This window comes from Gouania willdenowi, chromosome 14 (assembly GCF_900634775.1).
Source record: "Gouania willdenowi chromosome 14, fGouWil2.1, whole genome shotgun sequence".
Classification (NCBI taxonomy): domain Eukaryota; kingdom Metazoa; phylum Chordata; class Actinopteri; order Blenniiformes; family Gobiesocidae; genus Gouania; species Gouania willdenowi.
In genome coordinates this window covers 3,188,639-3,216,090 of record NC_041057.1, presented here as the reverse complement: position 1 = coordinate 3,216,090, position 27,452 = coordinate 3,188,639, and the positions used below count along the sequence as shown (strand labels likewise).

Sequence of the window (27,452 nt, the reverse complement as noted above, 5' to 3'; positions counted from 1 at the left end):
ATGGGTCACGTGCTGTTGTGACGTGCGGCCTTGTTTCCGTGCACAGTTCCACATTCACTTTGATTGACAGTCTCAGAAACAGGAAGTAGAAGCCTATTGGCTGGGCGCAGTCGGCGGTTGTTTCCATTTGTATAGGGGTCTATAGGACGAAGGCGGGACTTATATACATTAATGTATATGAATGACCACCAGCAGTAGACCATAGTAAAAGAATAGTTAGATATTTTTATGAATTTCAAAAGAATGATTCATAAACATAGATTTGTCAGAAACTCCGGGTATTAGCTTTAAGAATAAGACAAAATAACAACTGAATTAGACTTTAGTAAATATCAGATAGCATGAAACCCTGTGGCTAACATTCAGCTTTCAGGACATCCCACTCTGTGTGTGTGTGTGTGTGTGTGTGTGTGTGTGTGTGTGCGTGTTTGTATGCGTATATTTGCTGGGTTTTTATTGTTGGTGACACACCTAAAGTCTAAGCTGAACAAACCTGTTTTGTGCTGTAAACTGGACGCTCACATGGAGTCTATCCAACACGGTGGAAACCACTGACGAGAAAAAAACTAACAACCAATAATCACTCTTAAAGGACCAATAGGGCAGGATTTGTGAAAAAATAAACGTTAAGTATTTTAATACTAATATACTAATGGTTGATTTCTCCCTATTGCATTGAACAGATTGTGTCATACATTTTGTTCTGCTGTTCTGGGCACAAAATTCCCGCGCAGTTCTGCAGATGTGACGTCAAATGACGCTGATGCGTGTTCTCAATGGCTTAGATACCGGAAATAAAGAAGAATGAGAAGAAGAGACTAAAAGAAGTCCAGCACAGTGGACTAAACTACTGTTTGGTTCCACAGAGGCATGTGCACAGGTTTTACAGTAAACGGTCACATGAACGGACAGTAAATAAATAACAGTGTCACAGTTGGAGTGCTGAGCAAGATGCATTGTTTTTCTCCGACCCAACAGTGAAAACCTCATTTTTTTCTCATAGAAATGACATATGTACGTTTGTTTTAGTGGTAAACAATGGTTTTATTAACAAACAACTGTTAATGTCAACATCAGATCAGCGCACGGGTAACAAGCGAAAGTGAAACATAAACAGATGCGCAGTTAACGCAAGAGACCCATCAGATCTATTGATTTGTGTTTTTTGGGTTATTTTTGTTTTTTGTTGTTTTTAGGGTTATTTTTGTGTGTTTTTTGTTTTATTTTTGTTTTTTGTTGTTTTTAGGGTTATTTTTGTGTGTTTTTTGTTTTTGTTTTGTGGGTCATTTTGGTGATTTGTTGTTTTTGGAGTCTTTTTTGTTTGTTTTGTGTTATTGGAGTCATCTTTGTCTTTTTTAAAATGTTTATCAGGACACATTTTCTTGTCCGACCGAACAGTGAAAACCCTGTTTTTTTCCCTCAAAGAAATGACTATTTTCGTTTGTTTTAGTGGTAAACACTAATTTTATTAACAAAAAACCTTTATTTTTTTCATCAGATCAGCGCACGGGTAACAAGCGAACGTCAAACACAAACGGAGCGCAGTGCACGCAAGAGACCCATCAGATCTATTTACATAATCCATGTATCAAAGACCAGGATAATCCATGTTATTGTGTAGAAAAATGAATGTTTCCATAGTGTATTCCTTTCTAATCGTCCTTCACTGTTACAGTTAAAGCTGCATTCTTCAGGACTACAGCAGCTGCAGCAGGAAATGAAGAACACTGCGTGCAAACAACACCATGTGACCCAACACAAATATCTGTCAGAACCCGACCCGTCCGTTGCGTCACGTGTCCATCATCTAGTCACAGTATCAGCTGTGCTCTGGTCCTACACAGCTGATGACTACAGTTACACTAACCACCGTGGTGTCACTATGGAGTCTGATTTATACATCCTTTAAGATTATTACTTTAAAATTACAACAAAATGATTATTGCATAAGATCATATGTCGTAATGGTTTCCAGTATCTGTCAGTAGTGAGTGAGTCACTTTTTTCCAACCCGCCTGCAGAAACAGTTTCATTTTCTATTTATGGTCTTTTAGATGACTTTACTGGTTGTTGAACTTCCTGAATTCCTACCAAACATGATAAATAGGGTTAATATAGTCAACTACTGTTATTATTATACATTTTATATGCACTAGTAGAGCTTAATAATGGTTGATATTGCTGAAATCACATTTATGCTCAAACGTGTTGCCATATATGAGGAAATAACAGGTAACCAAGCAACATAAAGAGACGCAGAGAAGTTGTGTTCTGTAAATGATCAAAAATCATGCATTCTAATCAGGTTTTGTTGATGCGATAATCACATTTTCCATATTTTGAACATTTTAAAGTGAAAACATGAGAAATGTGGGACAACTGTAAAGGCAGCGATGTGTGTCGGGGTCGTGGATAGTGCCTTTGTTTGCTAATGTAGGTCTGCTCTAAGGGCTCGGCCTGGATGGCTGCTTTCCTGGGATGGCTGCACTGCACATCACATGATGGGCTTGGCCTCAGGGCCAGTCTAAGATGGGACGGGATGGGTGATGGGTGATGGGCCAGGGTGGATGGAAGATGAAAAGGATGAATGATGGAAATATTTAGTCTTGCCCAGCTCCCTTAGAATCAAACTCCTGCTCCGTGTTTTTACAGCTGAGCTCATCTCATCTCACCAAAGTCCAGGATTCAAGTCTCTTCTGCTAAGATATTAAAACCTACGTGTTCTGCTTTTGGATTGAGGTGATCTGAGGCTGATAGGAATCAGTTGTGTGTGCATACTTTAGTCATCCTGTTGCATTTAGGGCTAGGCAATATTTTGAGATTCAAGATAGATTGAGTTTTCCATTTAGATGATATAGAAAATTACAATATTGCCTACAACCCGCCAAAATAAAGGTTCCAGAGACTGGGGACCTGAAGATGGTTGAACACAGACATGAACATTGAAGGACAGTCATGTGGAGACAGGACCATCTATAAGGGGGAATAAAGGGGAGAGATTTTTGGGGTCCATTCATAAAGTCAGTAAAATGATGGTCCACTGTTCTATGAATCTGTGATAACCACATTTATTTATTCATCTGAATAATATCCACTGTTATCCAGAAAGTTTATTATTATTTGTGCCATAGTATGTAGTCATCTTAAATATGTAAATCCTTGTTTCAATCACAAATAAAATGGGTTAAAAGTGACCAAAAATTGTTGGAAAGATGGTGAAATTGGATGTTAAAAACCCTAGAAATTGGTTAAAAGTTGCAAATTAGACCGAAAAAGTGGTAAAAAGGGTTGAAAGTGTCAATATTGAGACAATTAATAGTAACAATGGGTTAAATTGGCAAAAATAAGCATGAAATATGGTGAAAACAGGTCAAAAGTTCCAATAATGGAGTGACATCAGGTGGAAAAGTGGTGGATGTCTTGAAAGTAGAAAAAATGTGCAGAAAATGCATTAGAATTTGATAGAAGAGTGTCAGAAATGGGAGTAATGTAGCAAAAATGCATTAAAATGAGCAAAAATATGGCAAGAAAAAGTGATGAAATTAGGTTAAAATATGACAAGTTTGGTGTAGTTGCAGAAAAATGAGCTCAAATTGTTAAGAAGGCATCTGGGGACCCCCTCCCAGTGTCTCGCCACCCAAAATGTGGTCCTGGCCCCATTGTTGAGAGCTCCTGCCTTAGAGCATAAAAGGCCAAAAATGTCACATATTGTGCAGCTCTTTGTTAATAAATGTGCCCGTTTGGAATTTTCTTCAGCAGAATTCTCCCAGAATTGTCTTTCTGGTAAAACTTTATTGAGCTAAAAACTGGACACGGAATCGTCCGTCAAGACTAGAACGTATCTGCTTTTCTTCTTCTTCATTAATGTGATCATAAGCAGAAGCACTGTGAACTGTTCCTCATTAATGAATGTTATAATTTGACTTCAAACATTTAGCGTTAGCATTAGCTCACTGATTGGAAATCTTTTCCAGTGCCAGTTCGTCTGCATTTTTAGTTGAACAAATCTGTCAAGATGTGATATTGTTGCATGTTGTGCTTTAAAAGAGTTGTGGTCTGTTGAATGTATTTAAAAGAAACGTAAAATATATTCTTCACCTCTCGCTCTCTCTCTCTTTTTATCTTTCCCAGGAAATTGTGAGTGCTACTAAAGATGTCTGATAGTGTCGATATTGAAGAAAAACCACCAGCCCCGCCCTTGAGAATGAACAGTAGTTCCCGAGATTCTTCGTCAGTGAATCACGCTTCCAAACCGCTTCCAATGGCTCCCGAAGAGAAAAACAAGAAGGTTCGTCTGCGCTCCATCTTCCCCGGAGGAGACAAAAGTAAGTTTCCTTCTCCGTCCGTCACCTTAACGTTGATAGACTTCTTCCTCAAATGTATTAAAATAAAGAATTCAAGCCTGGAATCACGTGTTTTCATCCTCGGCAGCAAACAAGAAGAAAGAGAAGGAACGTCCAGAGATTTCCTTACCCTCAGACTTTGAACACACCATCCATGTGGGCTTTGATGCTGTAACGGGAGAATTCACAGTGAGTGGACCTTTTAGTCCTTTAATGTTTGATGGTAAATGACTTCTCAGCTGCTGTGGATTAACTCCAATTTACACTAAATATAAAATACATCTTTGGACTGAATCACATTCTTCCACTGTTGACCTAATTCTGTGGCTACGAGAATTATCTCCACAACTGCTGCGCTAGTAAATCTAGCCGTGCTAATAGCAAATGGCTTAATCAGTTTTAGTGCTCTTAGCTGTTTTATTTTATTTTTTATTCCTGCTGTTTCACGTTATTTGTGTGGGGGAAAATTCAGTTTTTTTTTTTTATATATCGTGGCTTTTTTAATTGTATTTGGCAATTGAAAATTGCTTTGTCCTGGAACTCCTCCTAGGTTATTAACGTAGCACTGATGACACGTATATCATCTCATAGTGGCAATGTCAACGATGTGCAGTCGACCTTTTTGGAGCCAAAATGTCAAGGTCAAGGTCATGTCAAGTGTCAAAAAACAAAGTTTTCCATATCTCTGCCAATATTTATCGTACAAGTTTGATGCTTACATTTATGAAAAGCTCATCTCAAGTGGAGTATTTTATTTGATTGAACCAAAGCTGTACGACCTACCAGTAAAAAGATCGGTAGGGGTCAAAGTTCATGACATCATGAAAATACTTTTTCTCTATAACTTGGCCACAAATTGAGATCCAGAGTTCAGACTGGTACCATTGAACAACGTTTCCTTTCAATGTGTGACATTGACCTTCACTTAAGGTCATATTTAAGGTCAAGGTCAGTCTTCTGTTTTTCCTGCATTATTACTTTCAATTTCATTAGTAAAAAGACCAACGTAAAGGGACATTACTCAACAACACATTAAGATGACTTTCACATGAGCAATTTTTATTTGGCAATTTTTTCAAATTGCCAAATATGTATTTGCCTTGCGAATACAGGTCTTGCCTAGTTTATTAACGTTATTAAATAAATACTTCCAGTGCAAAATAGATACATCCCCGACATGCCGTCAGGTTGTGTAGTTTTTGTCGCGGGAGAAAACAAACAGACTCCGATTGTTCTTCCCATGTTAATGTTTTGCTGATGAAAAACTCATTAAAAACCCATGAATGGTTTCCCTTTGTTTCACTATCGACTTTGTTGATGTGTTAGCTAGCTGGTAAATTTAGTGTGAGTCAGAGTGTGCACAGTTAAATATGATCAGTCCCTCCACAATTTCATGGCCAATTTCTGTGATTGTTGCGGCTTAAAATGCCTGATTTTTAAAAAAAAACTGCAGCAAAAGTTGCAGCATTTTGAGGTTTTATTGTTTTCTATAACTTTGCCTAAATTGGTCAATTTGCCTAAAAACCCGATTGCCTTTGAATTCTTCATAACAATACATAATAACTTAACAAGATATGGATTATTTCCATCACATTTTAAAGGTTTCCAGCACAAAGAATATTACAGAGAATAAGTTTTCATGTGTTCAGCAATTTGTAAATGTGTGTGTGGAGATACCACTAGGGGGCGCAAGCACCAATGATATTGGCCACTGCTTCTGTTTTAGACGGTACCTGTAATGAAGATCTATCAAAGATGATCTATAACAGTAGAGATTTAATCAGGTTATTTTCTTTAAAAGTCCTTCTAGAGCAGCAGGAGGTCATTAAACACTTGCGTTCACAATTGCCGGTAGTTTCTCAAAAGAGTCAGCTTGGCTGTTGTGACACAGTCTGTAACCAGACTAAATGGTGATTCCGGTGCCGCCTAATTGACCAAAAGATTAGATACAATTTTGGAAATTTGCGGTAATTGGACAGAATTGCAGGGCCGCGCAGAATTTGTGGAGATTTGCTGAACTTGCATTAATAGTTGTGATCGCGACATTGCGAATTCTGGGAGGGTCTGTAAAATACTAATAAAGGGACGAAATGGAATAAAAAAAAGATCCAACAAAATTCAGTCTTTTTGTTTTTTACTATTGGCATACATACTGTGTGAAAAATTGATTCGGCGATATATTGCAATATTTCACTGCACGATTATCGTATCAATACGAAGAATGTCCAAACCGATTCTTTTAATCATGTTTTTTTAACGGAAAAACAAATTTCATAGCGCTAACATATGCATAGCACGTAAACGCCCGGTCACTAGGTGTCATTTTAGCTGGAAGTTAATTGCACTTTATTTTCATAAAACACACGTGACACTTTTATTGATGTATGTAGTTAATTTTTTTTAAAGAATTTAAGAAATTAACAAAATCTTGAATAATTAGATACATTGTTTCATACCAGTTTGTACTTGTAGAGGTGAAATTTGTAATTATTGATATTGCAATACGTCATGATTTATATTTTACCGTTTAGTATCGGGATATATCGTATTAGAATTTAGGGTTGGTGAAAAAGTCGATAATCAATTAATCGTGATTTTATTATTGACGATTATGAATTAATTCTTAAAATTCCAAATATTGATTATTTGCATTTTACAAATTGTAACACAAACCAGGCGAGCCCTCCTAATTTGGATATTTCATTTATAATATACAGTATTGAGGTGCTGCTGTGACATGTTAATCAAAAGGGAAGCTAATCAGCAATAATTGAAAAGTTCATTGATAATCATTAAAAATCAAAAATAAGCTTGTAGTTAAATTTAGACTTCAATAATCGGCATAAATCTCACCAGGAAATTGGGCTGATTAACCTCTTGGTTAGAATTTAGATGTTTGGAACAAATATATGCAAAACCAGACACTGATCCTCCAACTTTCTCAGCAAACACCTTTCTTAACCTCTTCAGCCCCAACGGACCCGCCGGTGGGGGCATCTCCAGCTTCCGTGACTCCCACGGGTCTTAATGTTATAAAGAATGAATGAAATCACACATTCTATACATCTCCGTAATCCTAAGAAACCTTTTTGTCCAAAAACATGTGTAAATTTGGCCTATTGTTTATTATTATCACCAAACTTGCTGCAGTTTATGTTCATATATTAGTTCAATTATTTCTGCTTTTATAGCCTTCAATAATGAGAATTGGCTTTATATTTGATGTAAATCTCTAGGTTGTTTTTTTTGGGCGGACTACAGATTTCTGTATTTAAAACATGATTTATTGTCACTCAGTATAATTTATTTCCAAAATGTCACATCATCTATAACCACTCCTACTTCAATCTGAACTAAAATTAGCCCTGTAGGTCATGTATAAGCTTAGAAAAACTTTATTTGTTATAGGTACAGTACAGTATGTGATTTTCCACAAAAAGTGTCTGTGGTTTAAGAGGTTAAATGAGCACATTACTCTTTTTATCTGTAAAATTATATTTTTAAATATCTGTTAAACTATTTGTGTGTGCAGGGAATCCCCGAGCAGTGGGCGCGGCTCCTTCAGACCTCCAACATCACCAAACTGGAGCAGAAGAAGAACCCTCAGGCCGTGCTGGACGTCCTCAAGTTTTACGACTCCAAAGAAACCGTCAACAACCAGAAATACATGAGCTTCACCTCTGGAGGTGAGCTCACTCACGTTTAACAATCTGATCTTCAAAAACAACAACAACATGTGTTTCTGTTCTTCTCAGACAAATCTGCACACGGGTACATCGCAGCAAACACTCTGGTGAGTTCTTCCACACATGCAAAATCAAACCCTGATCAGTGTGAGTGGATTCATACATGCTCATATATTTAAAAAACACAGAGGAAAACCCACCAAATATATATGATGGATCATCAGTTTGTTAGAGGTGCACATATTACCAATATTTTTAATTATCTGATCAATTATCGGCGTTTTTTGTACTAATTTCTTATTAAAGAAAGATGAACAAACAGCATCAATTACAGGAATAAAATCAAGAAAAGTAAGGACACTACGACTATGATACGACTCTAATATCTAAATATTATGACTCTAATCTCTAATTATTACGACTTTAATCTAAAAATATTACGACTCTAATCTAAAAATATTATGACTCTAATCTCAAAATATTACAACTTTAATCTAAAAATAATATGACTAATCTCGAAATATTACGACTTTAATCTCAAAATATTACGACTCTAATCTAAAAATATTATGACTCTAATCTCAAAATATTATGACTTTAATCTTGAAATATTACGACTTTAATCTCAAAATATTACGACTTTAATATTAAAATATTACGACTAATCTCAAAATATTACGACTCTAATCTCAAAATATTACAATTCTAATCTTGAAATATTATGATTTTAATCTTGAAAAATTATGATTCTAATCTTGAAATATTACAACTCTAATCTCAAAATATTACGACTCTAATCTCAAAATAATATAATTTTAATCTTGAATTATTACAACTCTAATCTTGAATTATTATGACTCTAATCTCAAAATATTATGACTCTAATCTCAAAATATTACAACTCTAATCTTGAATTATTATGACTAATCTCAAAATATTATGACTAATCTTGAAATATTACAACTCTAATTTTGAATGATTACGATTCTAATTTCAAATGATTACGACTCTAATCTCGAAATATTATGACTCTAATCTTGAAATACGATCTCGTAGTGCCCAGATTTTATTTTAATGTGGCCCTAATATGCCTCCATACGTACCCAGACGCACATTTTTAAAGATTTGTCACAGAGTGTTACACTTTATAACAGGTAAGTTGCAATAACATGTGATTGTTTAACGAGCTAACAGTGCTAACGGTGCTAATAGTGTGTTTTTGTAGCACACTGAGGTAGTAAATGCACTGAATGGAGGAGTGGTGTCCAGTGGGCGTCCCATTGTTGATTCTTACCCACATTCTGAAACAGTCACAGTCTAAGGTTTCCCGCTGTGCTGACCTCATTCCTCGCTCTGACCACAGTAATCTATGCTGTGGAGGCTTTGGGCTGTGCACGTTCAGTGTTTCAGTGGGAATCACAGCAGCAGCAGCAGCGTGCAGGGCTTCCGCTGTACTCAGGAGGGAAAGGGGCGGGGCCACGGTCAGAGGTTGTGCGAGTTCAGAGAGTGTGTTAGAGAGGTGACTCAGCATCTTCCTCTGCTGCAGTGAGATTGAGCCGTATCACAACACACACACCCACACACACACAGAATAGAGCAGAGATACACAACTTTTATCACAGCAGGGACACAGATATGTGATTGTATCCAAGGTCACATGATCAACATTCATGTCAGCATTAGAATAACGACCAATCTGAGCATTAACACAGGAAACAACAAAGGGATTTTTGTATTGGTGTAATTTTTGTGTTTTTTTTGTCATTTTTGTGTGTTTTTTTTGTGTGGGTTTTTTTTGTCGTTTGTTGTTTTTATGCGTGTGCTTTCAGAGTACTGTTTTTTTTTTTTTTTTTTTTTGGTCGTTTTGTGTTATTTTGTTTTTCTTTTTTTTTATTTTTGTTTTAGTTTAATGTATTTTCTTTCATTTGATGTATTGTAGTTGTCATTTTGTACATTTTTGTATTCATTTTATGTTTTTGTCATTGTTTTGTTTGTTTGCTGAGTCACACAAAATGACAGAAAAATACACAAAATGACTCCAGACATATGACAACAAAGATGTACAAAATGACTTCATGAACACACAAAATGACAGAAAAATGCACATATAGTTTAAAGAACATACAAAATGTCTCCAAAATCACATAAAATGACAACAAAAAGACACAAAATCACTCCATAAACTCACAAAATTACAGAAAAACACACAAAACGATGATAAAAGACATTTTTCATTCAATTCAATTTTATTTATTTATTAATCTTAGTTTTTTCAAATTAATCTCAAATTAATGAGTGATGTTGACCATAGTTAAGCTCTATTAGTACTCAATTTAGGTTTACTAGTACGCAAGTACACTTTACTAGTGAATCAAAACTTAGCATTTTATGCTAATAATAATGATATAAAAAAGATGATTGATAGTCATTTTGTCAGAGGTGCAAATACCACAAAATATCTTTAGTATCTCATGAAGAAAGATGAACAAACAGCATCAATTACAGCAATAATATCAATGATTAAGGACGGTAGAAAGGACACTACGACTTAATTATTTAAATCTATTTTAAATCTACTTTTACTCAAATTCATTTTGTTCAACGGATGAATTTAATGCGTGAGGATTTTGTCAATTTACTTTTTTCATATTGTTTAAACACAAACACATTTGTGCAGGCACACACACTCGTGTACACACAGACCGTGGATGGCATTGTGTTTAACATCTGCACACAGCTGCACAGCCCCCCTGTGAGGGATGTGTAAAATATGAAGTATTTCTTTGTAGAATGAGATCAGGAGGATTTTGTGGGATTAGTCGCGTCTAGTTTTTAATCAATGAAATCAATCAATCAAAAATAATCAGATTTTTAATCTCACATATTTTGAAAAATCTGGTTTTATAACATGTAAAAAGCTAGATCCTGCACTGTAAATAATTATAATTTGACTTTACTAAAAACAATATGCATTTAGATTGATTAAATTAATAAATTAATAAAATCTATTTGATCTAAGTCAACATGCATTAGCCTATCATTAGCTTAGCATTGTCATAGCATGAATCTAGCATTAGCCTATCATTATCATTAGCCTATCATTAGCTTAACATTGTCATAGTATTAATCTAGCATTAGCCTATCATTATCATTAGCCTAGCATTAGCTTAACATTATCATAGTATTAGCTTAGCATTATCATTAGTTTAGCATTAACTTAGCATTATCATTAGTTTAGCATTAGCTTAGCATTAGCTTAACTTATCATTAGCCTAGCATTAGCTTACATTATCATAGTATTAGCTTAGCATTATCAGTAGTTTAGCATTACCCTATCATTAACTTAGCATTAATCTAGAATTAGCATAGCATTAGCCTATTTTTAACTTAGCATTACCTTAGCATAAACATAGCATTAACTTATCATTATCTTAGCGTTAGCATTAATCTAGCATTAGCTCAACATTAACTTAGCATTGCCCTAGCATTAGCTTAGCATTAATCTAGAATTAGCATAGCATTAGCCTATTATTAACTCAGCATTAGCCTATTATTACCTTAGCATTAACCCATCATTATCTTAGCATCAGCATTAATCTAGCATTATCTTAGGTATTAGCCTAGCATTAGCTTAACATTAACCTAGCATTAGCCTAGCATTAATATTAGCATTACCATTAACATTAGCCTAGCATTATCTTAGCATTAGCATTAGAATAGAATCAAATACACCTTTATTGAACTCCAGAGAGGAAATTAAGCATTATCCTAGCATAAGCTTGGCATTAGCATTAATATTAGGTTCGCATTAACCTAGCATTAGCACTAGTGTAATATTAGCCTAGCAAATAAACCGTTTGTGAAATATTGAAAAACATGGTTAAAATGTGCACCACATGATATTTTGACACTTTCATTTGATTTAATGAGTAACATTTTAAAATAAAAATCAAAGTGAGTGCATATTTACTGTTACTACATATTTGGCATCTTTTTATGCTTTTAAAGCTTTTTTAACTCAAAGAAATGCAGTTAGACAAAATATTTAGGTGTCACGTCATTGATTCATAGATTAAGTTTCTTGGTTTAATCCAGAAACAGAATGTGTTTGAAACCAGTTCAACAGAAACCAGCAGAGGTTTACAGAGTGGATCCTGATTTGTTTGCGTATTCCAGTGATATGCTAATACCACCCCAGTTTGGATGTGTAGTGTACCCACAGTTATGATGTGATCTTTGTTTGTGAGTGGAAAGAGAAGCGCTCCCACAGCTCAGGGTCCGTTTCTTAGCAGACGTCAACAGGTGACATGATGTTTATTATCATGTCTTCCTCTCCTGCTGTGTGTCGGGGGGCCTGTTTATGGACCCCAACCCCACCCCTCCCCTGAACTTCACTCAGACACAGTGTGTGGGCTTGTTTTGAGTAAATCCTCCCATTTTCAACCTTCACATTCAGAACCGACTGCTGTCCTCTGGACCTCCTGTCAGCCTTAGAACCTGCAGCGCGTTATTTGACAAGGTAACTCCTCCATATTATATTACTTTCCACATGATGTATCTTTGCATTGGCCTCCCAGCTAAATTCAGCTGATTTGACGTCCTGATAGCGATCATGCCACCATCACTGTGTACTAAACCTCCTCAGGACTCACATTAGATCCTCCAGTTACGATGCATTTATGTTTGAGCATAAATGTGAAATCAACCATAGTTAAACTAATATTTACATGTGGAGTACATGTACTCAACTTTGGTTCACTAGTGTGCAAGTCGTCTTTACTAGCGAAGTAAAAAATGTGTCACAAATACTGCATTATATGCTAATAAGAGGGCGGGGAAAAGCAAATTCAGGCTTTCCAGTGGCTTTAGAAAATATTACAACCAATCATGGAGCTGGATTTCATTATTTTCTCTCCTACTTAGCTTGTATTTGGTCTATTATTAGTTAATCTTACTAGAACTACTAGTAGATTAAAAACATTTTTCTCGTACTACTAGTGATTTTGAGTGTACTAGTAAACAAAAATCTAGTTTTACTATTAAGGCAAAGTAGCACATTATATACACAAGGAAAACCAATGTGATTTACAGAATTTCAAAAGTGCAACATTAAAACGTTGAAGTTTCAAATCAACATTAAAAACATTAAAACATAAAAAAGAGTTTAAAATAAATTTAATTATTAAACAAAGTTTAAAGCAAAACATTAAACAAATTAAAATCAACAATAAAAACATTAAAAATTGTTTAAATCAACAGTAAGATGATTATAAATTTCTCAGTCATACATATTGATTGTTATGTTATAACAACTAAAAGCAGCTTAACAACTATAAGCAGCATAACAACTAAAAGCAGCACAACTAAAAACAGTATAACAACTAAAAGCAGTATAACAACTAAAAGAAGCATAACAACTAAAAGCAATACAACAACTAAAAGCAGCCCGACAACTAAAAGCAGTATAACAACTAAAAGCAGCCCAACAACTAAAAGCAGAATAACAATTAAAAGCAGAATAACAACTAAAAGCAGCATAACAACTAAAAGCAAGATAACGACTAAAAGCAGCGTAACAACTAACAACAGTATAACAACTAAAAGCAGTATAACAACTAAAAGAAGCATAACAACTAAAAGCCATATAACAACTAAAAGCAGCTCGACAACTAAAAGCAGCGTCACAACTAAAAGCAGCCCAACAACTAAAAGCAGAATAACAATTAAAAGCAGAATAACAACTAAAAACAGTATAACAACTAAAAGCAGCATAACAACTGAAAGCAGCATAACAGCTAAAAGCAGCATAACAACTAAAAGCAGCATAACAACTAAAAGCAGCCCAACAACTAAAAGCAGTATAACAACTAAAAGCAGTATAACAACTAAAAGCAGCATAACAACTAAAAGCAGCGTCACAACTAAAAGCTGAGTAACAACTAAAAGCAGCGTCACAACTAAAAGCAGCATAACAACTAAAAGCAGCTCAACAACTAAAAGCAACATAACAACTAAAAGCAACATAACTAAAAGCAGCTCAACAACTAAAAGCAACATAACAACTAACAGCAACATAACTAAAAGCAGAATAACAACTCAAAGCAACGTAACTAAAAGCAGCATAACAACTAAAAGCAGCGTCACAACTAAAAGCAGCATAACAACTAAAAGCAGCGTCACAACTAAAAGCAGCATCACAACTAAAAGCAGAGTAACAACTAAAAGCAGCATAGCAACTAAAAGCGGTGTCACAGTGTTTGCTGTGAACTCTGAGCTCCACTAAACCCATTCACACATGACCACCCCAGCAGCAGAACTATAGAGTTGAACTACGGTGGATATGACTGACTTGATGTTTATGCTCAGATGGTTTTCTTTCTCTACCTCCTTTAAACCACACACAGAGCAGTGGGTTCTGATGACTGGTTAGCTGCATGTCTATACGTTAACCTGTAACTTCATCACCGCATGGCTGCTTCCAGAAACACACGACCCTCACTGGTTAACTGCTCCTAGTGGTAGTCAAACACGGTTCAGGGTCCACCACAGACACTTTAGACTTTAATCAGCACATGTAACATAAGCTGCAGTGTTCCATTCATGCATGAGCAGAGGAAGCGTTTCCATTCCTTAAGAGGAAGTACCATCCAATGAGGGCACAGGGGGAGGACTTAGCGTTAGCGTTAGCTTTGAGGACGACTGCAGCACAGTAGTCACACCCACTTTCTATTCATCCTAGACCTGCAACAGTCTGGTACCTTAAACCCTCATCTTTACCATTGGTTCATTGCACAACTTACCAACATCCACAGCTTCAAAGCTTCAGGAAAAACTGCAGCTAATGCTTTCCATGTGGACGTGTCTTTATGAGCAGTTTTTCCTGGTTTTTAACCCAAGTTAAAGGTTCTATTAATTTGTGTCAGGTACATTTTTATTATTATTATTATTGTTATTATTATTAGTCATTGCAACAATGTTTTCTCCAGCTAATTCACAAGTTCACGCATGTTTCACAAACTCTTTCTAACCTGAACTCAGACTGTGCTCAGTGTTGGCTCCAACATAAATGTACTAATATACACAAAATTACTCTCAAAACATACAAATTGACGACAAAAATAACAGAAAAATATACAGATGATAACTGAAATGACAAAAACGTACCCCAAAAACAAACAAAATTACAGAAATATACACAAAATGATTACAAAAACATACAAAATTTACATTAAGATACACAAAATGACTCCAAAAACATGTACATAAATGTACATAAAGATACACAAAGTGACAAAAACACATAAAATGGTTGTAACAATGTTTTCTCCGACTCTTTCCAACCTGAACTCAGACTTTGCTCAGTGTTGGCTCCAACTTTACAAACCTCACTGCACAGTTTTTAAACTTTTATTCATTCTCACTGACGTTTCTTTACTGCAGGCTCCTAAAACGTCGTCAACAGAACCCCCCATCGCTCCCCCCGTGTCAGAGGAGGAAGACGAGGAGGAGGAGGAAGAGGAGGACGAGGAGGAAGAGGAGGACGATGACGACGAGTTGCCCCCCGTCATCGCGCCCCGACCTGAACACACCAAATCTGTGAGTTTGGATTCACGTGCACGTGACGTGGAAGCATCTGCGTCTCTGTGACCTTCGCTGGTCCTCCTGCAGATCTACACGCGCTCCGTGGTAGACCCGCCAAAGCCCCCGACTCCTGTGAAGGAGGTGGAAACTCCACCGGAGTCCCAGGTCCAGCCGGAGAACACGTCCAACACGATGTACCGCCACACCGACCGGCAGAGGAAGAAATCCAAGATGACGGACGAGGAGATTCTGGAGAGACTCAGTGAGTGTCGTTAAAAGGATCCTCCACTGTTTTTACAAATGTGACCTAAAACCGTTGAAATGTCATTTTTAGTAGATTTATGTCTAACAACAGGCATTATTTTGCACTATATTTGTTTTATTCACTTTTTTACCCTGTGCTCCGCCATGTTGAAATGACATCATCGGTGACGTGATGAGCACCTTTTAGTCCATTGACTTCTATAGGAGGTGAAGCATTCAGGATCATTTTGCAGCTTTTTCAGTCAAAATAACAACTTGTGCTGCTTTGGGTTGATCTGAAAACCAGTAAAAGTAAAAAATTAAATGCAAACCTTTTTTTGATGATAAATTAAAACCGTAACCCGAAAAAATCTGTGGCCACAGGGGGCGACACTTCCCACTCCGCTGTTTCGTAGACGTCATTAAGGAGAGAAGAAGAGCTCCATGTGCGTGGAAATAAATAAATCCACGACTGCTTTAATGAGCAGCAATGAATCCTGGTTGCCTGTATTTATTGCACACAGAGCTCTTCTTCTCTTATTAACTTCACTTTTTTTTTTTTGACAAGTGAGTGGAGCCAAAATGATCCAAAAATGCCAAAAACGTGGCAAGAAAAGAGTGTAAAATGACTAAAATTGACCAAAAGCAGTCAAGAGTGGCAAATAAAGAGGAACCAGGTGGTATGTAATGGCATAGTGTAGCTTTAATGAGCAAAATGTGGAGCAAAAAGAGGCAAAATGTGGTGTAAAAAGGAAACATATGGTATAAATTGGGCAAAAGTTAGCTTATTTGGATGAAAAGTGGCCAAAAAAAAATTAAGAATGGACAGCAATTGGATAAGTGGCAAAAGGAGCTAAAGTCTGAAAAATGAGACAAAGGAAATAGATTAAAAAAAAAAAGGGGGTTAAAAAGAATTCCCCCTTTTATGGTTTTCTGTGGGATTAATATTTAAAATGAAGACATAATAAGGCACATGTTGAGCATTACTAACTTAATAACAGCTTCTTCATGGTGTCCTCTGATAATGTAGTGGACTGGTCTGTGTGTGTGTGTGTGTGTGTGCGTGTGTGTGTGTGTGACAAAAAGTGCGCTCCAGCACACATTGAGTCTCATCATCATTTATCGTCTTCTCTCTCTCTCAGGGAGCATCGTGAGCGTGGGCGATCCCAAGAAGAAATACACGCGCTTTGAAAAAATAGGACAAGGGTGAGTTTTCCTCTGATAATTGACCTACAGTGGCACATCTCAAAGGGGGGGTTGTGGGGGGGGGGGGGTCTGGTCAGTGTCTGTCTGCAGTGGACAGAGCAACACTGACCACAGTGAGAGACCTTGAGATGAATACTCAAAGAAAGTTCTTCTTCTTCTTCTTCTTCTTCTTCTTCTTCTTCTTCTTCTTCTTCTTCTTCGTCTTCGTCTTCGTCTTCTTCTTCTTGTTCTTCTTCTTCTTCTTCTTCTTCTTCTTCTTCTTCTTTCTATTCTCAGTGCCACATTATTAAGATATAATTATATGCCCGATATGGGGAACTGTCGGCCCTTGGTCTAATTTTGTGCATAAACGCACAAAAATACTCTCAAAACATTACAAAATAACAGAAAAATATACAAAAGATAACCGAAATGCACAAAAGTTATTTAAGAAAAAAAACAAAATTACATAAAAATACACAAAATGACAAAACAAAACATACAAATGACTCAAAAACATATACAAAATTACATAAAAATACACAGTGATTTCAAAGACACATAAAATGAAAGAAAAATATTCAAAATCACTCCAAAAGCACATCAAAATACACAAAAAGACTCCAGAACTATCAAATATATAAAAAAAATAACTCTGAAAACATACAAGATTACAGAAAAAATAAACAAAAGTAACAAAATGACAACGAAATTGCACAAAACGACTCTTAAAAACATATAAAAATAGCAAAAAACACTCAGAAGGATAACAGAGAATACACAAAACGACTCAGAACAATATACAAAATGACAACGAAAATACACAAAATACCTAAAAAGCCACAAAATGAGAAGAAAATGTACAAAATGACACAACACACACACAAAAAAATCACTCCAAAAACATACAATATTACATACACAAAATGACACAAAAATATCAGGAAAGTTATACAGAACAACAACAATAATAGACAAAACGCTTTCCACACCCCCCCATAAAAAGAAAATATCCATAGAACTACACAAAAGGATGACAGAAATAACAGAAAGATGAGAAAAATGACAGAAATACAGACAAAACTCTTTGTTCTTTCCCACATTATTAATGCTCTGATTTATCTTTATTCTAAATGTTGACATGAACCTTGATCATGTGATCAGAAACAATCACATTTTTGTGTCGTCAACTGTGATAAAAGTTTCCCATCTCTGATATCCATGGTAACGAGATGAATCCCATTCCTGATTCCTGACAGCAGTGTTTGTTCTCCTCCAATGAACATTGTTTCATTCTGAACTTCCATATTCAAGTACAACTGAATTATCATTACAATTACAATTAAATTACAATTATTATTTTTTCCCTGAAAGTCAATTACAATTACATTCTCAATTACTGAAGTTCAAATTCAATTAATCACAAATATTGAACCTTTAATAAATAACCATATCAAAGTTAACCTTCCTCTTGTGTTAGCTTTCTGTTAGCATCTCTCATGATAACGGGTTAGTTTTTAACCCATGTCTTAAATCAGCTGTAAAATACACTCAACAATATGTGTGTGTGTGTGTGTGTGTGTGTGTGTGCGTGTGCGTGCGTGCGTGCGTGTGTGTGTGTGTGTGTGTGTGTGTGTGTGTGTGTGTGTGTGTGTGTGTGTGTGTGTGTGTGTGTGTGTGCGTGTGTGTGTGTGTGTGTGTGTGTGTGTGTTATTGATGTGTTGCTCTTGTGTTTGATCAGAGCGTCTGGTACCGTGTACACTGCCATCGACATAGCAACGGGCCAAGAGGTAAAACCATTGATTAATTTGATTGTACTCTAATATATGAAGGAGCTTTACGCTAACACACAGACGTGGTGTGTTGTTGTTGTTGTTTCCAGGTGGCCATTAAACAGATGAATCTGCAGCAGCAGCCCAAGAAGGAGCTGATCATCAATGAAATCCTGGTGATGAGGGAAAACAAAAACTCTAACATAGTCAACTACCTGGACAGGTGACTGTTTTTTTTTTGTTTTTTTACAGTCATGTGGAGACAGGACCATCTATAAGGGGGAATAAAGGGGAGAGATTTTTGGGGTCCATCCATAAAGTCAGTAAAATGATTGTTTATTGTTATTATTTGCACCAAAAATGGGCTCAAATTGTTCAGAAAAAAATCCTTGTTTTAATCAGAAATAAAATGGGTTAAAAGTAACCAAAAATTGTTGAAAAGGTGGTGAAATAGGATTTTAAAAACCACAGAAATTGGGTAAAAGTTGCCAATTAGAGTGGCCCAAAACAGACAGTAAAAGTGGTAAAATTGTTCAAAGTGTCAATATTGGAACAATTAGTCTAAACTGGCAAATAATGGGCATGACTGTAGTTAAAGTGGCAAAAATAAGCATTAAAAATGGTGAAAAGAGGTTAAAAGTGACAATAATATGTCAACATGAGGTGGAAAAGTGGTGGAAAGGGTTTATGAGTGCTTAAAATGTCTTGAAAGTGGGAAAAATGTACAGGTATGGCATTTAAATGTGATGGAAAAGTGGCAGAAATGGGAATAATGTAGTAAAAACACACTAAAAGACCAAATATGGTGGAAAAGGTGGTGAAATTAGATTTTATAAACCACAGAAATTAGTTAAGAATTGTAAAATGGACAGAAAAAGTGGTTAAAAAAGTGTTCAAAGTGTTAATATTGTAACAATTAGTTTAAACTGGCAAATAATTGGCATACCAAATCATGAATGTGGTTAAATTGGCAAAAATAAGCAGTTTAAAGTGACAATAATGGGTCAACATATGCGATATTAGGTGAAAAAGTGGTGGAAAGGGTTTATAAGTGCTGAAAATGTCTTGAAAGTGGAAAAAAACGTGCAGAAAAGGCTTTGTAGTTTGATGTTGAAGTGTCAGAAATGGTAGTAATGTAGCAAAAATGCATTAAAAGGAGCAAAAATATATCAAGAAAAAGTGATGAAAATAGGTGCAAATATGGCAAGTTTGGTGTAGTTGCAGAAAAAGGGTAAAAATAAGCAAAAATTGGCTCAAACTGGGTTAAAAATTAAAATCCCTGCGTTAGATTCTAGATATTTGCTTTTGGAAAAACCTGCACCAACTCTTCTACTTTTATTCCTATTTTTTTTTTTTTCATTTTTCCCAACGTATCTGCACTTTAAGTCTCTCTACTGCCCCCTGCTGTTTTAAACTTTCTTACATTAACAATTTCACATTAGAATCTCTCCATTCGTTCATTTTATAAACCTTACGTATCCAGAGAAGGTTGGTAGAAAGTATCAGAAATGTATTTCTGGGCTGTTTTTTTTAAATTTTTAATTAAATGCTGTTTCTCTCTCCCTCTGCGCTCCATCAGTTACCTGGTGGGAGACGAGCTGTGGGTGGTGATGGAGTATTTGGCCGGAGGCTCATTGACAGACGTAGTGACGGAGACGTGCATGGACGAAGGCCAGATTGCTGCGGTCTGCAGAGAGGTAAGAAACCCAGCGTGATACGCCACATCAGCGATGGTTCCATGTCCTCCAGACACCAGCAGGAGGAGAGCAGTGAGGTGTCTGGTGTTTTTGTGTCCCTGTAGTGTCTTCAGGCGTTGGACTTCCTTCACTCCAACCAGGTGATCCATCGAGATATCAAAAGTGACAACATCCTATTGGGGATGGACGGATCAGTGAAGCTCAGTAAGTCCTGATGTAGAAGCTCACAAACACACAGAACGTGTTTCAGTCACACAACAAACAAAATCAGGGTGCTTTCTCAAAGGAATGCACTTTCATTTGCAAATAAGAAACGTACCAATCAGCATGTTCTACTCGTACAAAGAAACATGTCTTCAGTTATACATTTTTCCTCACATATCTTATATCTACTTCATTCATAGTCTTAGTGTAAATTGTTACAATGTTTCCTTTCTGCATATTATATACAGTATATGTGTATAGTTTTACCTCTTGTGGGTTTAGGAAAGTATAATCTAATCTAATCACAAGTGTGATTAGATTAGACATTTGTAAGTGAATCTGCAAGGTGGAAAATTACAGCTTTACAAACAGAAATGTGACAGAAATATCCAAAATTACTCTAAAAAATAGAAAAATCTCCAAAATGATAGCTGAAATGCACATAAATGACTCCAAAAACAAAGAAATTGACATAAAAATACACAAAATGACTCCAAAAACCCATAAAATCAGAGAAATATACAAAATGACTCCAAAAACACATAAAAAATACACATAATTAATCCAGAAAATATACACAATTACAGAAAAACACATAAAGGGATATCAAAAATACACAAAATAACTTAAGAAATATCAGGAAAATATACAACATAACTCCATAGAACCTACAGAATTACAGAAAAAAAACCACAAAAATGACATTTACAAAAAGCAAAACAAAAAAAACATTGCAGGTCTACACACAAATGTCCTGTTGGGTACGAGAAGGATAATTATTATTTTTTGGGAATTGAAAACATGTTTTTATATATGTGTTTGTCTGATTGGTACATTTCTTATTTGCAAATCAAAATGCATCCGTTTGTGATTCATGTTTTGTTTTTGCAAACGATGCTGAGTTTGTTTGTGAAGTAAAAGATGCTTTTGGAATGATTTTAACTCCATAAATATCAAAGCATGTTTTTAACGTGGGCTATGTGGGCGACCGTGGCTCAGGTGGTAGTGGGTCGTCTTCTGATCGAGAGGTTGGGGGTTCGATCCCAGTACCAGACTATGTGTTGAAGTGTCCTTGGGCAAGACACTGAACCCTAAGTTGCTCCCAGTGGTCGACTAGCGCCTTGCATGTCAGTCCTGTCCCACTGGTGTGTGAATGTGAGAGTGATTGGGTGAATGAGCTGATATGTAAAGCGCTTTGGGACTGTTTCAGTGGTGATAAAGCTCTATATAAAATCAAGTCCATTTACCATTTTATTTTATTTTTTTATTTTTTTATTCAGTTCATATCCGACATGGTTGCAATCACAGAAATTCACTTTGACATTCAGAGCAAAATCACATCATTGTTTTTTTTTTTTTTTGTCCTTTTTCATGCCGGAAAGGGCGACGGAAAAAAGCATTTTGCTTATCCAGATATGAACACAGATAATTTTACATCAAACCTCGTTTCTTCCCTAGTCAAACATTCTTATCTTCTTCATACCATAATTTCATCTTTTCATTAACGTCTCTTTTTTTTTTTATGTGATGTGTTCTCGTCTACAGTCATTGTTCCTGTTGTTACTCCTCCTCACTGTCCTTTTTCTTCGTATCTCCTCGGGCTTTCTTTTCCAGTCGTTGTTTACGTTCCTCCAACTCTCCAAACGAAAAGTTCTTCTTCTTTCGGAGAACCTTCATATCCTCTGAAAGTCGCCTCAGCATACGATGCATCAGAAAGGCACATGCACATACACATACCCCCATCATTAGCAGGCAGAGCATCTGGCTTCTCCCTCGTGCATCCATGACATATCCACTTGGGTATGTGTCCTTTGGGCACGCTGGTTCGTGCTGTAGTAATTGCCTCGTCGTGAAGATACATTACCGTTTTTAACCAATCAGGTGTGGTTTGTGTTCAACGTTTGAAGATGATTTCCTGTCTTCTCTGCAGCCGACTTCGGTTTCTGCGCTCAGATCACGCCTGAGCAGAACAAGCGCAGCACGATGGTAGGAACGCCCTATTGGATGGCTCCGGAGGTGGTGACACGGAAAGCTTACGGCCCCAAAGTGGACATCTGGTCCCTGGGAATCATGGCCATAGAGATGGTGGAGGGAGAGCCGCCTTATCTCAACGAGAACCCACTCAGGGTGAGAAAGAAAGACTTAGGAACAATACGCCCAAAAAACACATAATCACAGATAAATATACACAAATACCCCAAAAACATATGCAATGACCCAAAAAACACAGGATCACAAAGTAAATTAAAGAAAAAATACCCTTAATCATCCCAAAATATACACAATGACCCCAAAAACACACAGAATTACAAAATAAATGTAATAAAATAAATAAATAAAAAATACCCTTAATCACCCCAAAATATACACAATGACCCCAAAAACACACACAATTGCTGAGAAATACACATAGTTACACTAAAAACATACACAATCACAGGAAAATATACAAAATGACCCCCAAAATACACACAATCACAGATGAATAAAATCATTGACCCCAAAAACACAATCACAGAAAAGTGTGTGTGTGTGTGTGTGTGTGTGTGTGTCCTTCCAGGCTCTGTACCTGATAGCCACTAATGGAACTCCTGAGCTGCAGAACCCGGAGCGTCTCTCGTCCGTGTTCAGAGACTTCCTGAACCGCTGTTTGGAGATGGACGTGGACCGTAGAGGCTCCGCTAAGGAGCTGCTGCAGGTACTTATTATATCTATGATGATGATGATGATGATGCTTAGGTTATTTTTTCTCTCCATCTGCAGCATTCCTTCCTCAAACTGGCCAAGCCTCTCTCCAGCCTGACGCCTCTGATTGTAGCTGCCAAGGAAGCCATAAAGAACAGCAGTCGTTAGGGCGCGGCTCGCCGTCCGCCTGAGGCCCGCGGACCCCGCCTGCGACCCCTGAGCGCTCGTGGCTAGCAGGGCAGGGCAGGGCGTGGCTGGATGGACAGCACAAAGGAGCCACGCTGCTGACCACTCCTGATCTCCTCGTTTACTTTTCCAGCACTCTGTGTGTGTAGAGCAGTCCATCACAAGTGTGTGTGTGTTTGTGTGTGTGTGTGTGTGTGCACAAAGTGTGCACAACTATTTTGTATCAAATATGGAATCTTCAAGAAGATCCTGCGTGAATGAAGAGGACAAAAACCACGTGACGTCGCTGCTTCTTCTGGTTCTTCTTTGATAGTCGCACAGCACGACACGGCGTAACAAGGCATGACATGGCGTAACATGGCGCAACTTGCCGTCACACAGCACGACACGGCGCTCCATGGCGTAACATGGCTTGAGATAGCGTAACGGCGCGACATGGCGTGACACGGCGTAATATGGTGCGACATGGCGTCACACGGCCTAGCACGGCGCTCCATGGCACGACATGGTGTGACATGTCGTAACATGGCGTGACAAGGTGCGACATAGTGTGACATGGCACGACATGTCGTGACATGTGCGACATGTTGTAACATGGGCGACATGTAACATGGCGTAACATGGGCAACATGGCGTAATATGGTAACATAGCGTGACATGTTGTGACATGGGCGGCATGTTGTAAAATGGTGTGACACGGTGTAATATGGCGTAACATAGGCGACATGTTGTAACATGGTGCGACATGGGGTAATATGATGCAACATGGCGCGACAAGGTGCGACATGGTGTGACATGTTGAAACATGGCGTAACATGGGCGACATGTTATAAAATGGCGTGACATTGCATGACATGGCATGACACGCAGCTTTTTCCTGCCCGTTCACGGCTCTACGCTGAAACGCAGCATCTGTCCCAATCCGAATGGTCGCAGCCACAGTTTCTCAGCTTTAAACCTCCCGCTACGTCACTGTACATTGATCACATCCCACCTGAAGGCAGCCATCATTGATCCCGAACATCACACACACACATGTCAGACAATATTCAGACACTAGTGTGAATGAGTGTCATGTAATAATAAAATGAAGAACAGTAAGAACATATGAAGGTTTAGCCTTACAGCCAGGAGCTCATGGGTTCACGATGCTGCTCTCGTCTTTATTTCAAATGTTTGCCAAAAGTGTGTGAGAGGTTTACTGTGGGAACACTGGTTTGTTCCCACAGTCCCAGTAATTATGGTTTTTCCTTTTTCCAGCTGCTTGGACACAGTTTAGAGATCTACAGTGATCCATAGGGATCTACAGTGATCCATAGTGATCTGCAGTGATCCATAGTGATCTACAGTGATCATAGGGATCTACAGTGATCTACAGTGATCCATAGGGATCTGCAGTGATCTACAGTGATCTACAGTGATCCATAGTGATCTATATGGATCTACAGTGATCTATAGTGATCTGTTGGGATCTATCGTGATCCATAGTGATCTATAGGGCTCTACATTGATCCACAGTGATCTACAGTGATCCATAGTGATCTACATTGATCTACAGTGATCCATAGTGATCTACATTGATCTGTTGTGATCTACAGTGATCCATAGTGATCCATATAAACTCATCTCAAACTGCCGCTGAGGCCCAGGCAGATCTGGAATGCTTGATTTGTGCTAATGCTAATGCTAATGCTAACAAAGCTCTGAAAAAAGACAGCGGACGTCCACTGATGCTCTGACCACTAACTGTACTCCTCACTCTCTTCTTCTTCTTCTTCTGAACTCAGTTTTCTTCCTCCTTCTTAGCTGCTGCTCATTCTTTAGCATCTTTGCCTTTAGCGTCGGCGTGGCTGATTAATTAATGGTAAACCTTTGCTCACGTGGGTGTGTTAGCGTTAGCTGCTGTTAGCTAACCGAGGAGGTGATGATTGTACGTTGACGCTGCAGAAGAGGTTCGTGTTATTCCATACAATTCCTCCTGTTCGGCCTTTTTTTCCCACCACGAGTGTGACTGACTGTGTTTTCGGGGCTACCTCAGTCTGAACTCAGTCCTGCTGCTTTGTCATTGTGTAGCTCTGTGTGTACTTTGTACAGCAGGAGGACAACGCAACGCAACACAAACCGTGCATGTGAACAAACTATACACTGTATCTCCTCTTCAAATATAGGTTTAAGATTGTTAGGAAACGTATGTATGTATGTAAATATGGGACTCAAAAATGACCGCATTCAGGTTGTTGGACGTATGTATCACATGTTTTGCACCCTGGAAACGGTAACGGAGATACTACACAACCACGCACACACACACAGTGTGTGTGTGTGTGCACGCCGCACTCCTGGATCTGCAGTTCGTTGGCCTTTCCTTGGACTCTCGTGCGGCCGACGTTGGTCGTCAGCCACCATGTACAGGCGTGAACTATGAGCACAAAGGTGACTTTAGGCCACGCCCCCTTCTCCGTGGTTACTCCTGTACATTCCTCTCTACTGAATGTGTAAACCTGTACACGTGGTGTGAAAATTCCTCTATTAATGTGTATCAAGAGAATGGAACAAAGACAAAAAATGTTACTTTTTAAATTATTATCTTTATTATTATTACTCTTATTATCGTCTAGCTTTGTAAAACTGCTGAGTCGTGCTGAGCTCAGCAGATTCTCCCTGTCGTGGGAAAAAGGATCATCCAGCGATGGGGGAGAAAACCAAGGTTTTGGATAAACAAATGAATTTTTAATTGTGGTTGAAGCAATAGACTTTTTGAACTTTGAATCGTGCATGGCTGTGTCTTGAGTGTAAAAAAAAAAGAAGAAAAAAAAAAGCAACAAACCCTGCAGTTTGGAAACTGGACTGAAATAAAAGTGAAAGAAAACCAGAATTGGAATTATTTATTGCATTTATGTCAACAATGTAACACTCCTAATACATGACTGTAAAATACTGCTGTAATAATCACAGGTTAGATGTGCAGAGATTGGCAACTTATAGCATTTTACTACATTTTAGTGTTTTTTATTGACACTTTGTATATTTTTGTTTTGTTTTTTGTGTATTTTTTTGTCAATTTGTGTGTGTTTGGAGTTATTTTGTATATTTTTTCAACTATCTTGTGTATATTTATATTTTGTTTTTGTAATTTTGTGGTCGTTATGTGTATATATCTCCCATATTATGTGTTTTATTGATTGTGTGCTTTTGGAGTTATTTGTGTGCACATGTCATTGTTGTCCTTTTGTGTATTTTTCTGTCCTTTTGGGTATTTTTGTTGTACTTTTTACATTATCCTTTCATTTTGCATGTTGGGAGTCATTTTGTGTTCTTTTGCTTGGCTGTTTTGTGTATTTTTCTGCCATTTTCTATGTCTTTTGAGTTATTTTGTGTATTTTTGTTTGTTGTTTTGTGTGTTTTTCAGTAATTTTGGAGTCATGTGATTTATCTCCCATTTTATGTGTTTTATTGTGCTTTTGGTGTTATATATATCAGTGTGTATGTTTTTGCACTTTTTTCTATAATTGTGTGTGTTTTTCTGTCATTTTTGGGGTAATTATGTGCATTTATCTCATTGTTTTACTGTTATTTAACACTTCTTTTGAGTCATTTGGTCTTTTTTTGTCATTTGTGTGGTTTTTAAGTTATTTCTGTCCACATTTGAAGTCATTATGTGTATTTTTCTGTCATTCTGTGTGTTTACTTTGAGGGCCACATGTGTCTGTTGTGGTGGAACTGTAGTGTTTTTTTACAAAAAAAAACATCTGCATTAAAATGTTTTAAATTACAACAAAACGAGATTAAAAAAAAAACAAACAATTTGGGTAAAAAGTTCTCATTCAAAACAAACATTCATAGTGTCAAACAAAATGATCTCAAAATCAT

The 27,452-nt window shown here is 37.1% G+C and overlaps 1 protein-coding gene across 2 annotated transcripts; it reads left to right on the top strand.

The window, feature by feature from the left end:
• The first annotated feature begins 4,131 nt into the window (after positions 1-4,131).
• LOC114475533 (serine/threonine-protein kinase PAK 3) lies at positions 4,132-26,520 on the top strand. 2 transcript variants are annotated; one of them, XM_028466425.1, is made up of 15 exons: positions 4,132-4,325; positions 4,432-4,532; positions 7,876-8,029; positions 8,099-8,136; positions 12,486-12,548; positions 15,470-15,625; positions 15,698-15,872; positions 16,996-17,059; positions 18,780-18,828; positions 18,921-19,033; positions 20,390-20,507; positions 20,612-20,711; positions 22,642-22,838; positions 23,272-23,409; positions 23,475-26,520. In XM_028466425.1, exons 1-15 carry the CDS (start codon positions 4,154-4,156, stop codon positions 23,562-23,564), a joined length of 1,728 nt encoding a protein of 575 aa, XP_028322226.1. In that variant the 5' UTR covers positions 4,132-4,153; the 3' UTR covers positions 23,565-26,520. The 2 variants fall into 2 exon arrangements, with proteins under 2 accessions (XP_028322226.1, XP_028322227.1); XM_028466426.1 differs by lacking the exon at positions 12,486-12,548.
• The last annotated feature ends 932 nt before the right edge of the window (positions 26,521-27,452 follow it).

Coding starts and splice junctions, on each gene's coding strand:
- LOC114475533 (XM_028466425.1), top strand. CDS start 4,154: ATGTCTGATAGTGTCGATATTGAAGAAAAACCACCAGCCCCGCCCTTG. Junction 8,030..8,098: donor CATGAGCTTCACCTCTGGAG/GTGAGCTCACTC, acceptor TGTTCTTCTCAG/ACAAATCTGCACACGGGTAC. Junction 17,060..18,779: donor TTTGAAAAAATAGGACAAGG/GTGAGTTTTCCT, acceptor GTGTTTGATCAG/AGCGTCTGGTACCGTGTACA.